General features: G+C 38.1%; 1 protein-coding gene across 5 annotated transcripts in view; it reads right to left on the reverse strand.

Annotated features, from left to right (window-relative positions):
• Positions 1 to 99: 99 nt before the first annotated feature.
• The window catches only part of RAD17 (RAD17 checkpoint clamp loader component), a 40059-nt gene continuing 24347 nt past the window's right edge, over positions 100 to 15811 (reverse strand). For 4 of the 5 annotated variants that reach the window (XM_086699492.1, XM_086699502.1, XM_086699510.1 and 1 more), the window contains 7 exons: positions 13364 to 13546; positions 11387 to 11472; positions 11121 to 11267; positions 9474 to 9623; positions 7319 to 7439; positions 2962 to 3019; positions 100 to 873 (listed from right to left, as the gene is read on the reverse strand). In XM_086699492.1, the coding sequence (XP_086555618.1) occupies positions 609 to 873; positions 2962 to 3019; positions 7319 to 7439; positions 9474 to 9623; positions 11121 to 11267; positions 11387 to 11472; positions 13364 to 13546 (1010 nt within the window). In that variant the 3' untranslated portion in view covers positions 100 to 608. The remainder of the gene's footprint in view (positions 874 to 2961; positions 3020 to 7318; positions 7440 to 9473; positions 9624 to 11120; positions 11268 to 11386; positions 11473 to 13363; positions 13547 to 15811) is intronic. The other variant, XM_086699528.1, reaches the window with a different exon arrangement.

Genomic DNA, 15811 nt, shown 5'->3' on the forward strand with positions numbered 1-15811 from the left:
TGAAAAGTGTTAACAATGGATAAAGGAGATTCATGTATTATGCCCAATGATACCTTGCCGACAATACATGTTAGGAAATACTAAAAGAGGAAACGAAAAGAAATTCAACATTTTAATTTTGATATAAATTACTTTCCATAAAGTATCTAAAATAGTCCAGTGTACAGCATATAAAAATGGTATTTGAGAAGTTAGAGACCATAGAGAAACTGTGGATAAGGCACAAAGTTTATTTACACTCATCATTGCATACTAAACTTTTATAATTTGTATTTACAGCCCCATCAAGTTTTAATATTCAGAATCATTCCTTCACATTGTTTGATATTTGGCATAATGTTCAAACACACTTCATACACACTGACCTACTCCCAGCACCACTCACAAGACTCAATAAATACTAGAGAAAACAAAATTAAGGTATTATTTGAAGCTTGATCTTCTGTTTACTTCAAAATGACAGAGGAGTCAGTTTCTTGTGCTGAAATACTACGAGGGTGAAGAACTGAACTGTCATTCACTTGAAAAGTATATTATCTCTGTTCAGGTACCACTGAATAAAAGGAAAATGAATCTGCCAAGTAGCAATATGATTGGCAGGCTGGTTTCTATGTCCCATCGCTCTCATAGTCTTCTATGATCATCTCTTCATCTTCCAGGTCTCCCTGCGCTGAAAAGGACTGAGGCTGGCTGGCAGGCAGTTCACTCCCACTATTCTGACTCAAAGGAAGACAGCATGTTTCAGTTTCAGTGGTTTGAGTGGGTTCACCCAGAGCTTCCTCTGCAGGCTGCCTTCCAGGAAGCGGGGCTTCATCTCCACTGTCAGGGTCTATCATTCCATGCTCCCTGTCCGTCAGGGCTTCCATTTTCAACCTGCCAGATTCATAATGCAGGCATCAATAATAACCAAATAAGGGGATGCCTTTAAATTACACCATGTGTGTGATGATTATGAAGCCATCTCTAGTTTTTCATCTACTTTCACTGTGCTCACTGTTTAGCCAGGCCCTTTATATTATTTAATGATATAAACAAAAATACAAAGGTAAATGACAAAATGTGAATAAATCATTACAACTTATAATACAAAAACTTGTAAAGAGTTCTTACAAATTAAAAAGAAAATACAGAATAGAAAAATGGGTATAAAACACGGACGACTTACATAAAAAAAGTACAAATGGTAAGTAAACAAATTGTTCAACCTAATCAATAATTTTAAAAAATGCAATTAAAATAATGAACTAGTACTATAATCTTTAAGATAGGCCAAGACTGACTATCTATCTATCTATCTATCTATCTATCTATCTATCTATCTATCTACCTACCTACCTACCTACCTACCTATCTTTTATTTATTTAAATAATCTTTACATCTAACATGGGGCTCAAACACACAATCTCATGATTAAGAGTTGCATGCTCTTCCAACTGAGCCAGCCAGGTGCCCCAAGTAAGTAATAAAAACCCAGAAGTGTCAAGAGTTAGGAGAAAAGAATATGCTTATACACTGTAAGGGGACATAAAATTAGCAAAATATTCTTAGGAGCAATCTGGCAATATAGAGCAAAGGCTTCAAAAAAGTGTATGACCATTGATCCAGCAACTTCATTTCTAGGAATACATCCTATGTAAATAACATTTGATGCCATTTCACATCCTTTAGGATGTCTGTTATAAAAAAATAGAAAAAAAAAAAAAAAAAGACTTGGCAAAGATATGTGGAAACTGAAACTCCTGAGCATTGCTAGTGGAAATGTAAAATGGTGTAACTACTGTGGAAAATGGTAAGGAAGCTCCTTAAAAGATCAAAAACAGAATTACTACATGACCTAGGAACAGCAATGATTTAAGCTACAAGAAAAGCTGTGATAAAGTTGGAAATTAGCTAAATGTACAAAAATAAGGTGTAGGTTGGATTACAGGAAACTAGAAAACTATTAAATATTAATATTAAATGTCAAGCTAAATATTCATATTTAATATTGTCAACATGAATCAATGATAAGGTTAAATATGGTCATAATGAATGAAAGATAAAGTACTAGTCACTGTAGTAAGTAGCACTGACAAATCCTGTCTCCCAAGATAGATCAAGTAGTTGAACCAAAAAGAGCAGTTAAAAAGCCCTTTTAAACCTTTAAAAAAATGCCTAAGTACAGAGGTGCCTGGATGGCTCAGTTGGTTGGGCATCTGACTCTTGATTTTGGCTCAGGTCATGATCCCAGGGTCGTGGGACTGAGCCCTGCATCAGGCTCTGAAGTTGAGAGTGGGGCCTGCTTAGGATTCTCTCTCTCTGCCCTCTTCCCCATCTGTGCTCTCTCTTTCTAAAGTAAGATAAAAAGTAAAATAAAACATTAATAAATAATTAAATGCCTGAATACATAATTTGATCTTACAGATAAGCTAAGAAGAAATGAAATATAGGTGTTGTGTTAATCACTGATATCAGCCCAGCAGTCATTTGCAATAAAATGAATAGCACAGATACAGATTTACCTCTCTACATCTAGGTTTTATTTGTCTGAATCTTTTAAAATAAGGAAGTTTAAAAAAGACAGTACTTTTGTGGTAGTTCCTAGTTCCTGCAGGCTTTAAACATCGGCTAATGAGCACTGGAGTGGCTCGGTCAGTTGCCCAACTTCGGCTCAGGTCATGATCTCGTTTGTGAATTCAAGCTCTGCATCAGGCTTGCTGCTGTCAGTGTAGAACCCACTTCGGATCCTCTGTCTCTCCCCGCCCCAACTCTCTCTCTCAAAAATAAATATTTTTAAAAAATATTAGGAAAAAAAATAAACTAAGAACATCTTGGGAGGAAAGGTTAAAAGAGGTTTCCAAATACGTAAGATTTGTTAACTGGAAGATTACAGATAAATTTTTATTGGTTGTATACTGAATAAGTAGATAACATTCAGTGGACATTTCAGTAACAGTTCTTTGAAAATTAAAACAGCTTACCTTCCAAAGTGTCGCTTCAGAGGAAGCTTTCCAATATCTTGGATAAAAGAAATTTGAGCTGAAACAGAGATTTTAAAAAAGCTTTAAACAGACATTTCTCTGAAGGAGATATGTAAATGGCCAACAAGCAATGGATACTTAGGGCACCTGGGTGGCTCAGTTGATTGAATGTCTAACTTTTGATTTCCATTCAGGTTATGATCTCAGGATTATGAGATAGAACCCTGCATTGGGCTCCATGCCAGGCTTGGAGCCTGCTTAAGATTCTCTTCCTCTCCCTCTACCCCTCCCCCTTGCGTGAAAGGAAGGGAGGGAGGGAGGGAGGGAGGGAGGAAGGAAGGAAGGAAGGAAGGAAGGAAGGAAGGAAGGAAGGAAGGAAGGAAAGAGAAAGCTCAAAATCACGAATCTTTTGGAAAATTCAAATCAAAACCATGGGATCCATTTCATATCTTTTAGGATGTCTGTTATAAAAAAATTAAAAAAAAAAAGGTTTGGTAAAGATGTATGGAAACTGAAACTCTTGGGCATTGTTGGTGGAAATGTAAAATGGTATAAATGCTGTGGAAAATGGGAAGGCAGCTCCTTAAAATTAAAAACAGAATTACTACATGATCTAGCAATTCCGCTTCTGGGTATACACCCAAAAGAACTGACAGCAGAGTCTTAAAGAGTAATTTGTATACCCATGTTAACAGCAGCATTGTTCACAATAGCTAAAAGGTGGAAGCAACTTAAGTGTCCATCAACAGATGAATGGATAAACAGAATGTGGTATATACAATGTGATATTCTTCAGCCTTAAAAAGGAAATGCTGATACATGCTATAATAAAAACTTTGATGACATGCTAGGTAAAACAAGTCAGTAACAAAAGGACAAATACTGCATGAGTCCACTTATGTGAGGTACCTAGAGTAGTCAAATTCAGACACAGGGGCGCCTGGGTGGCTCAGTGCGTTAAGCATCTGACTTTGGCTCAGGTCATGATCTCATGGTTCATGAAATCAAGCCCTGCATCGGGCTCTGTGCCAACAGCTCAGAGCCTGGAGCCTACTTCAGATTCTGTGTGTCCCTTTCTCTCTGCCTCTCCCCTGCTCATGCTCTGTCTCTCTCTCTCTCAAAAATAAATAAACATTAAAAAATTAAAAATAAAATTCAGAGAGAAAAGGTAGGTGGTGGACAGGGAGTAGGAGGTAGTTAGCATTTAATGTGTGTAGTTTCAATTCTGCAAAATGACAAAGTTCTAGAGATTGGTTGTACAAGGTGAATAAGCTTAACACTAGTAAACTATATACTTAAAAATGGTTTAAGATGATAAATTTTATGCTGTGAAGAAACATTTTTTTCAGGAATATCTAACAGCAAGAGTGTGGCATTTGAACCAGGACCCACCCCTTCACTTCCTCAGCTTTAGAGAGACTTCACTCCAGGTCAGGTACAGCTAAGAACTCATAGGACTTCCTCCCTCCTGTGGCCAGCCTAGAATTCGGGACTCCCTTTCTCCAACCCTTGGCATGGAAGCTCTATCCTAGTAGCACAGCAGGCCGAGAATACTGCCTCCTCCTCTAACTGCCACTGGTCCTCACCCAAGCTCATTCATAGGGCCAGGAGGGACCACACTAGGAGGGGCTCGGCCAAGATGATCAGAGACTACCCCCACTTGAGCGCTCACCCAGAACAGTGACTCACTACAGGGGTTCAATAGATTTGAACTGGCAAAACAATCAACTTGAACAGAGACTGATAAAGATTGCACAATCAGAGAAAATGGAGTGAAAACAAATGACCAAGGTTGGCAGAAGAAAGTGGGATATCTTTAAGCACACCAACAAACACTAATGGAGGAGCAGAATAAAAGACAGAGATAGGAGCAGAAAAAATATAAAGAAATAACTTCTAAAATGACACAGTAAATGGGGAAAAAGATGATAAAAACAAAAATCCAAAAAAAATTTCTTTTAACGTAGGCTCCATGTCCATCTTGGGGCTTGAACTCATGACCCCAAAATCAAGAGTTGCATACTCTACCACCTGAGCAGCCAAGAACCCCCAGAACGTCTTATTTCTGAATGAATTTTATACACACTTCAATGTTTGTAAATGCAACACTATGAGGGCTCATAAATATTTATTTATTTATTAATGTTTATTTATTTTTGAGAGAGCATGCGCACGCGAGCAGGGGAGGGGCAGAGAGAGAGGGAGAGATTCTGAAGCAGGCTCCAGGCTCAGCTGTCAGCACAGAGCCTGACATGGGGCTTGAACTCATGAACCGCAAGATCATGACCTGAGCCAAAGTTGGACATTCAACTGACTGAGCCACCCAGGCGCCCCAATATTTACCTTTTTAAAGATACACTCCAGAACAGAATCAGGATTTTTTAAAAAACAGCTTTTTCATATGGAAAAATGAATTGTGATCCTATAATCTGAATTTTTAACTAGTGGATAAATGATTTTCCAGATAATTTCAATGTAAGCTGTCTAAACCAGTATGAGTTACTGAATTGGGAAAAGTTAAAATAAACTCTGTAGTGTTAGGCTGAAAATGAATGTACTGGCGTGAACTCATGGTACACACATACATGCACAGAAAAACGTCAGGAAGAACTTACACACACACACACACACACACACACACACACACACACACACACACAAATACACACACAATCTCCTAGCTTTGTTCCATTGAAAAAGAATAGACACAATGATACTCCAATACCAATAATCATACCTAGTGCCAGATTCTAAATTTTTTTAAGTAGGCTCTACGCCCAGCATGGGATTCAACTCAAAACCCCTAGATCAAGAGTCACACGCTCTACCTACTGAGCCAGCCAGGTGCTCCCAGATCCTAAATTCTAAATACCATTTCCACTAAGAGGAACCAGGGCTCCTTGGAATTCCTGATTCTAGTACTAGGGCAGAGAAAGTATAAAATGATCCTGGATTTCTGACATTTACAAAAAGAACATCACAGAGACCTCTCTCTTGCTCTGCTCTTTGCCATGTGAGAATACGAGAAGATGACCATCTATAAGCTAGGGAGGAGGCCTTCACCATCTGCCTGTATCTTGATTTTGGACTTCCCAGTCTGAGGAGCTGACTGAATACTAATTTATAACATATGGAGTGCTATCCATGGTAAGTGATATATGCCAAAAAAGCATATGCCTAATATTTGCTATGCACAGAAAAACGTCAGGAAGAACTTACACCAATCTTTCAAAAGAAATTACCTGTGGTTATTAGTTTTTCTTTTTATTAACTTCTATTATTATTTGAATTCTTTCTTCCTTTCCAAATCTGAAACATGTTAATTTTGGATCAAAAAATAATGGAAAAAAAATTTAGTCTCACTAGATTGTAGCAATGAGTTGACTTTAAAAAGATAAGGTTAGGGGCGCCTGGGTGGCGCAGTCGGTTAAGCGTCCGACTTCAGCCAGGTCACGATCTCACGGTCCGTGAGTTCGAGCCCCGCGTCGGGCTCTGGGCTGATGGCTCAGAGCCTGGAGCCTGTTTCTGATTCTGTGTCTCCCTCTCTCTCTGCCCCTCCCCCGTTCATGCTCTGTCTCTCTCTGTCCCAAAAAAATAAATAAACGTTAAAAAAAAAAAAAAAAAAAAAAAGATAAGGTTATAAAACACTACTTTTGGGGGCGCCTGGGTGGCTCAGTTGGTTGAGTGTCCAACTTGATGTCGGCTCAGGTTATGATACCAGGGTCATGGGATCAAGTCCCATGTGGGGCTCCATACTGAGCATGGAGCCTGCTTAAGATTATCTCTCTTTAGGGGCGCCTGGGTGGCGCAGTCAGTTAAGCGTCCGACTTCAGCCAGGTCACGATCTCGCGGTCCGTGAGTTCGAGCCCCGCGTCAGGCTCTGGGCTGATGGCTCGGAGCCTGGAGCCTGTTTCCGATTCTGTGTCTCCCTCTCTCTCTGCCCCTCCCCCGTTCATGCTCTGTCTCTCTCTGTCCCAAAAATAAATAAATTAAAAAAAAAGATTATCTCTCTTTCGGGGCATGTGAGTGGCTCAGCCGGCTAGGCATCCAACTTTGGCTCAGGTCATGATCTCACGGTTCATGAGTTCGAGCCCCACGTCAGGCTCTGTGCTGACAGCTCAGAGGCTGGAGCCTGCTTCGGATTCTGTGTCTCCCTCTGTCTGCCCCTCCCCTGCTTACATTCTGTCTCTCGCATTGTCTCAAAAGTAAATAAACATTAAAAAAAAAAAAATTTAATATGTCTCTCTTTCTCCCCCTTTGCCCCACTCGCGCTTGCTCGCTTTCTCTCTCTCTCTCTCTCTCAAATTAACAAAACAAAACATTACTTCTTGGATTAAACAAAAACCCATGTTATTACCTGGATTTCTCATTGGAATGGTTAGCAAAGCAAGGTATGGCAACAGCTGAGTTTGGAGGCATAAAGCTGGTAAGCAGAAGTCAGAAAAAAGAGCTTTTGCTGCCAGGCAGTTTTCCCGAAACTGTATAGAAGTGGGGGGGGAACATGAAATGAAAAATAAAATTAAAAAAAATGGAGATGTATTCCTAGACAAATGAAGTTTACTGTATCACAAAGTGTGTTTATACATACCAGAAACATACTTTTAAGAGTTTACCTAATTAGGTTTTTATAATTGTTCTAGCCTTATCTAATTAAGCATTTTACCTATAGAACTATTTCATATTTGACATAACAGCAACAAGAATTTTTTAAAAAACTTAAGGTAGAAGGAAAATAAACCTTAAAAATCAAAGGAATTCTGTTTATGAGCATACATCACAAATTATGTGAGGATACTGTTCTCAATTAAAGAATTAATATTCTTTAGTTAACATGGTACAATGCTAGGCTGATAAGGAGACAAGTACAATCTGCCTTCAAAGAGCTTATGGTTTTACAAACAATTCATATGTAACTATACGGCAAAATTAATATAAGTGCTATAAATAGCAAAGCAAGTCAATAAGGGATACAAATTCATTACAAGTCATGAAATTCCCCAAGAAATCTTTGGAAAAAATGTCTTAGGTAATGAATTACAAGCTCCTATTTAGCCATATGATTTAAGAACTGGAAGATATGTGGGGCACCTGGGTGGCTCAGTCAGTTAAGCATCTGACTTCGGCTCAGGGCATGATCTCATGGTTCGTGGGTTCGAGCCGCGCATCGGGCTCTGTGCTGACAACTCAGAGCCTGGAGCCTGTTTCAGATTCTGTGTCTCCCTCTCTCTCTGCCCCTCCCCGACTCTCACTCAGTCTCCCTCTGTCTCAAAAATAAATAAACATTAAAAAAAATTTTTTTTTAAAAAGAACTGGAAGGGGCGCCTGGGTGGCGCAGTCGGTTAAGCGTCCGACTTCAGCCAGGTCACGATCTCGCGGTCCGTGAGTTCGAGCCCCGCGTCAGGCTCTGAGCTGATGGCTCGGAGCCTGGAGCCTGTTTCTGATTCTGTGTCTCCCTCTCTCTCTGCCCCTCCCCCGTTCATGCTCTGTCTCTCTCTGTCCCAAAAATAAATAAAAAAAACGTTGAAAAAAAAAAATTAAAAAAAAAAAAATAAATAAATAAAAAGAACTGGAAGATATCTTAGAGATGATGCAGTTCCGCGTCACAAATTCAGATGCTCTAGGAGACAGGCAGGTACATAAATCAGTGCAGTGAAGCATCTGGGGAAGGTACCCATCACTCCCATCTTCAAAGGGGAGATGCTATTTGGCTCGGCCAGATTCTTGCCATGTAAAAATATAGGCCAGTGCTGCCTTACTTTGCATTTATTTCAGGAGAGTCCAGACATTCTGAGCCAGAAATCCATATCTGAGTTTTAATTATTATACTCATTTTTAAAGACTGGAAATTCATGAAAAAAAAATCTCTGTGTGTAGTATTCAACTTGTGGGACCACCTATTTTTAACTTCTAATTCAATCCAATGCATTTAAAGCTGTGGAAATGAAGTATACATTAGGTAAAATAATCTGTCCAGATGGTTAGAAGCAATCCCAGGATTGCTTTCCTTTCTTTCTTTTCGTTTCTCTTTTTCTTCCTTCCTTCCTTCCTTCCTTCCTTCCTTCCTTCCTTCCTTCCTTCCTTCCTTCCTTCCTTCCTTCCTTTCATCTCTAGACTCAATGTGGGGCTTGAACTCACAATTCTGAGATGAAGAGTCTCATGCTCTTCAAAACGAGTCAGCCAGATGCCCCTATTTTCAATTAAAATTAAAAAATAATTATAATGATACTTTGAATTCACTACTAGTCAACTAATAAATAAAGTATAAGTTTTCAAAATTTGAGTGCTTTTTTTCCTTAAAAGTAATGACTGGGTATTCAAGAAGAGTGTCCTTTTTATGTCTTAATGTAATTTGAAGAAAATTGTGGGAATTAACAACTATTTTTTACTACTACTAAGACACTTTTTCAAAACTAAAAAAAAAAGTAACAGCTTCATTGGGATATAATTCACATGCCATAAAGTTTACCTACTAAAAGTACACAATTCTTTTTTTTTTTTTTTTTTTTTTTTACCTTTTTACTTATGAAAAACCACTGAGGCTTGTGCAAGGGTCGAAAACCTGATACTCCTCCTTGGCAATGAGCAAATCCTCGTGCTGTATTGGAATGCATCACACCCCTCGTAGCTATGGATGTAGTATATTGCCTGAGTAAGGAGCGTATCTAAAAAAAGGAGAGAAAATGTAAAATAATGAAAATGAGAGATTTATAAAGTAGTGCTATTCATCTTGCTGATGCCAAAAAAAACCACCAACCATATTTATTTAGTGTTCACTTTTTCCAACATTACCACAACCCTGAAAATAATAAGCTACAAAATTACCTAAATCAAATTCAACTGAGACATAACAATCAACCACTATGTGTGAACTATGGATCTTGGATATGGGTGTTGAAAATAACTTAAAATACATTTTGAGACAACGGGGGAAATCGAAATAATGACAATATGTTACTGAATTAATGTTAGTTTTCTTTTTTTTAATTTTTTTAAATATTTATTTATTTGGGGGAGACAGAGCATGAGCAGAGGTGGGGAGAGGGAGAGGGACATACAGAATCTGAAGCAGGCTCCAGACTCTGAACTGCTTGTGAGCACAGAGCCTGATGCGGGGCTCAAATTCACGAACTGTAAGAAGATGACCTGAGCTGAAGTCAGATGCTCAACCAACTGAGCCACCCAGGGACCCCAATGTTAGTTTTCTTAAGTGTGATAAATGCCATTATGGTTATAATAGGGCAAGGTCCTTACACATGGATCAGTATTAAGTGACATGATGTTTGCAATTACTTTCCAAATATTGGGCCAAAACAAGTGTATAAACACATAGAGATTAAGCAAATGTAGCAAAATGTGAAAAATTGGTGAACAAAAGCTAAGGGTATATAGGCATTCATCATACTATTCTTCCATTAGTCTATAGGTTAGAAAGTTTTAAAATAAAAAATATAAGAAAAATTAAGCAAACACAACTGCTGAATAATGAAACTCTAAATACAGAAACCATATCATACATGTTTTTCACTGTATCTTTTCCAATTTTAATTATTAATACTATTTCAAATTTATAACAGAAATATTAACATATTAAAACAATGTTGTCCAAAAGAACTTTCTGTAACAAAAACATTTTGTATCTAGCTGTTTAACACAGTGGTACTAGCCACATGCAGCTATGGAATGCTGGAAATGTGGCCAGTGTGACTGAGGAACTGAATTTTAAATTAAGTTAAATTTAACCTAATGTAAATAGCCATATGTGGCTAGTGGCTATTACATTGATCAGAGCTGTGTTAAAATGTCAAGAAAAAATATAAATTTTATAGTGAATAATTTGAAAGTTATGAAAAAAATTGTTTAAAAAAGTAAAAGAAAGTATAAAAAACACACTTCTTCCCTATCTACTTTTCAATGGTTGTCAAAATTTCTGAATATATTAGTTTTATAATCAGAAAATAACTTCAGAAAAAATTAGTGTTATATTATCACCAAAAAAATCAGATTAACCGGTGTCATTAGAAACACTGAGTTGGATTAAATAATTTTATCATTGTTATTAAGAAGTTACATAAGATGTCCAATAATGAGGAATAAAAGCAAGCTTTCTCCATTTGGAGGAAACATTCATAAACAAAAATGGTTAAGTCAAATGGTCTTACATTCCAGTCACCGCTGAGGATATCTGCAAAACTCAGAAATTCACTGGCTCTCATAACATCATCTACTTCCACGAAGAAATCTAAGTAGTTTTGGTGAAGATATAAATTAAATAATTCTCCTGGCATATGTGACATTTCTACTACTTCCTATAAAAAGAAGCATACACATATTATTTTGGTGAAAATTCTGTGGTTAAACGGACATTTCCATAAATGTAACTAATATATATCCTGGAAAAAGTAGTATATGTTATGAAAGACTTTACCTCAGGTTGAACAAGTAAGGTATCCCTTTCATACTCTGATAAATGTGAAGGCAACCGAGGGGAATCTAATTCTGTTAAAGATGCTCCTATAAAAAAAAAATTCTGGAATTATTAAAAATAACATCACCTTAAAGTTATATAGAACCACTCATTTGAAGATTTTTTTCCAATACTTTAGGCACATGATACCAAACATACTAAATAAGATATTAAAAATAAAAACAAAGCAACTGGAGACCTATGTAAGTTGCCTCACTACTACAGCGCCTTGCTACTATATGTATATAGTTGGTAGCCTCACTATCACTATTCTTAAGAACTCAAATTAGAATTCTGACGCCTGGATTATGGCTTTTCTAGTATTAAAATATTCCAGTTCTCAAAGCACTCTGCATTTCACCTTTTCAGTTCTGAGTTGCTTTCTTTTGATCCTCATTCTCAATATAAAGATCTTTACTGTTTTATTTACGATGTAGGATGAGGTTGCTTTCTGCACAAGAGAACACAGACCCTGTTCCCTGATGCAGAAAGCTGCAAATGAATGTTAAGAAGGAAAAGAAAGTGTAGAAGGGAAAGTATCAGTGGGAATAGCCACTGAGGTTCAGAGGTAAGAGGATCCAAGGACAGAGGGTGTCTTCATTTCCACCTAAGCGATGCCAGGTTCATCTTCAGGTGCATGAAATTTTCCATTTAGAAATCTCAAATTTTCAACCACCTGGAAAGAAGAAAGTGAGAGGTAATAGCCTAAAACAAGAAGGATGCCTGGAGTGAGGAGAGAATGAAGCAGAAATACAGAAAGACAACAGAAGAGAAAGAGGCAAGGAGGTAAGAAGATGGAAAACAGGTATAAGAGGCACTCAGTGTTATACAAAGATAAAAACAGTGGTTTAAAACAACTGGGCTTTTGGCAACCAGAAAAAAATCTCAGATAATAACAGGCATGATAAACACAAAGCTTAAATGAATGTCTGTTCACATACTACTTGTGACCCACTGAAGCAGTTAATTTACACGAGATTTGAACATCTGAGAGAAAATTGAAGCCATTGTACACAAAGGACTTTTTTCAATAGTCCATTATGATTATTTACTTTGTGGTATAACATATAAAACTATTATAAACTATGGCAGGGGCACCTGGGTGTCTCAGTCAGTTGAGGGTCCGACTTTGGCTCAGGTCATGATCTCATGGTTCATGAGTTCGAGCCCCGCGACGGGCTCTGGGCTGAAAGGTCAGAGCCTGGAGCCTGCTTCAGATTCTGTGTCTCCCTCTCTCTGCCCCGCCCCTGCTTGTACTCTATCTCTCTCTCAAAAATAAACATTAAAAAAAATTTATAAACTATGGCAACAGTTTCCCTCAAAATTTTGTATGAATTACTTTAATCTACATAAAAGCAGGTCAGATCCCACCCCCCCAGCCCCCAATCCTAATTCTCTTCCTTCAGGATCAGCTAAGAAGTGATATTTTCTACATAAGAAATAGAAGTTTGGGATTTTATTGAAAAGAGAGGCAATTTGGGAGCTGGGTGATGGGTGATGCAGATGGAGGGTCGGAGGGGAACCAGGCATCAAATACAGAAAAGGGCGATGGAACATCTCTGGTTGTGGAGAGAGCAGCTAGTGAAGAGAAATGTAAGGAGATCCAAAGAAGCCTGACGCTACCTGACAACTTGTCTAGGGTTCTGGTGTTGGGCTACCAACATGTGCCACTAAAATTCTAGAGGAACTGATACATAGTTTACCTTCAGCAAACTATAATTTTAAAGATTTACAGACAGTAGTTTTTACATTTAATCCCATCCACAGTCCAAAAATACTGTACCTAAATACATTTACCTACTGTGTCTTAGGCCTTGCCAAACAGTGTCAGACCTGGCCCTAACTGCCAAATACATGACATTTTCAAAAACTGGTATTTTATTTCTGTTGTAGGACGAATACCTAACAGATTTTTAATAAAATGTAAGATTTTCTTACTTTTACAATATAGTATTTTCCCCAAAGCTCTGAAGAGAAAGAGTGAAACATCTTTGCCACCAATAGCTTGGACCTCCTGGTTTTCAAAAACCCTATCTGTTTTTTTTCTTCGTTTTGATTTTGACAGCGCAGCATCTGATTTTAATGAAGATGTTCCTTTTTTCCTTGGCCAAAAACTGTTTTCTCCTAAATAATATACACCCAAGAAACAACATTGGAAATAAAATTAAAATATGAAAAACAAAACTGAGAACATTTTAGGTACAGTTACACTAAATATTCTAATTAAAATATACTTTTCTAATACACAATAATGTAAAATCTGTGAACTAAGTAACAGTCCTCTTTGGGTTACTCAACTATTAAAATGAAATAAAATGTCATCTAAAAGTATCTCATGACAAAAATTTCAAATTTTCACACATTGAAATGACACTAATACAGGCCTATCATCTTGATTTCTCACAGTACTGCCTGTGCAAGGTCCTATTCTTGGTTCATGATATGTACTAACCAATTTAATCCTCAAAACACTTGAGATTAGGAGAGAACTACTATTATACGCATTGAAGATAGGACATATAGGGGCGCCTGGGTGGCTCAGTCGGTTAAGCCTCCGACCTCAGCTCAGGTCATGATCTTGTGGTCCATGAGTTCTAGCCCCACGTCGGGCTCTGTGATGACAGCTCGGAGCTTGGAGCCTGCTTCGGATTCTGTGTCTCCCTCTCTCTGTCCCTCCCCTGCTCGTGCTCTGTCTTGCTCGGTCTCTCAAAAATAAATAAATGTTAAAAAAGAAAAAAAAAAGATAGGACATATAAAGAGTTTAAGTTACTAGCTTGAGGTCATCATCTGGTAAGTGATTTGAAACCAGGCAGTATGGTTCTGCAGTGGATGCTTAACATTGATTTGGGCAGTCTTCAATTTACGAATATGCCTGTGTTGAAATTTCATTGGTAAATCTGTTCAAAACTCAGAATGCATCACTTAAGAAACGTAGCCTGATAGACACTTCTCTAAAGAAGACATCCGGATGGCCAACAGGCACATGAAAAGATGTTCAGCGTCGCTCCTCATCAGGGAAATACAAATCAAAACCACACTCAGATATCACCTCACGCCAGTCAGAGTGGCCAAAATGAACAAATCAGGAGACTATAGATGCTGGAGAGGATGTGGAGAAACGGGAACCCTCTTGCACTGTTGGTGGGAATGCAAATTGGTGCAGCTGCTCTGGAAAGCAGTGTGGAGGTTCCTCAGAAAATTAAAAATAGACCTACCCTATGACCCAGCAGTAGCACTGCTAGGAATTTACCCAAGGGATACAGGAGTGCTGATGCAGAGGGGCACTTGTACCCCAATGTTCATAGCAGCACTCTCAACAATAGCCAAATTATGGAAAGAGCCTAAATGTCCATCAACTGATGAATGGATAAAGAAATTGTGGTTTATATACACAATGGAATACTACGTGGCAATGAGAAAAAATGAAATATGGCCTTTTGTAGCAATGTGGATGGAACTGGAGAGTGTGATGCTAAGTGAAATAAGCCATACAGAGAAAGACAGATACCATATGGTTTCACTCTTATGTGGATCCTGAGAAACTTAACAGAAACCCATGGGGGAGGGGAAGGGAAAAAAAAAAAAAAAAAGAGGTTAGAGGGGGAGATAGCCAAAGCATAAGAGACTGTTAAAAACTGAGAACAAACTGAGGGTTGATGGGGGGTGGGAGGGAGGGGAGGGTGGGTGATGGGTATTGAGGAGGGCACCTTTTGGGATGAGCACTGGGTGTTGTATGGAAACCAATTTGACAATAAATTTCATATATTAAAAAAATAAAATAAAATCTACTAAAAAAAAAAAAAAAGAAAGAAAGAAACGTAGCCTGAGGGGTGTGTAGGTGGCTCAGTTAGTTAAGCATCCAACTCTTGATATCAGCTCAAGTCAAGATTTCACAGTGGTGAGATTGAGCCTTGCATCAGCTCAGAGCCTGTCAGCACAGAGCCTGCTTGGATTCCCTCTCTCCCTCTCTCTCTGCCGCACCCCACAACCAGTGCACTCACTCTCAAAACAAATAAGTAAACTTAAAAAAGAAAAAAGTAGCCTGGAAGAGCAGAAAACACATAGGATCTAGAATTGATTTATTATTGTCTATCTCATTAGGCTGGTCAAAAATTAAATGTAAAAATATATGATTGCTCATACAGTTCCTGACCCATTCAAAAAATATTATTTTCTTCCCTTTAAAATTTCTGAGCTCAGAATAATAATGGTATAAATGGTAGTCAGGATCTCAAACTGGCCTACCTCAACCTTCCCAACCTGTAATTCCTAAGTGAACCTAAGTGAACCTAAGCACCATTTACATTTCTACAGGAATAAGCAGAATTCTACTTTCAGTTGTATTAGGCTGCCTATTTACTTTTCTCTATTGTTATTTTGAAAAAC

The sequence above is a fragment of the Puma concolor genome, chromosome A1 (genome assembly GCF_028749965.1).
Source record: "Puma concolor isolate L17-30 chromosome A1, mPumCon1.1.hap2, whole genome shotgun sequence".
NCBI lineage: Eukaryota > Metazoa > Chordata > Mammalia > Carnivora > Felidae > Puma > Puma concolor.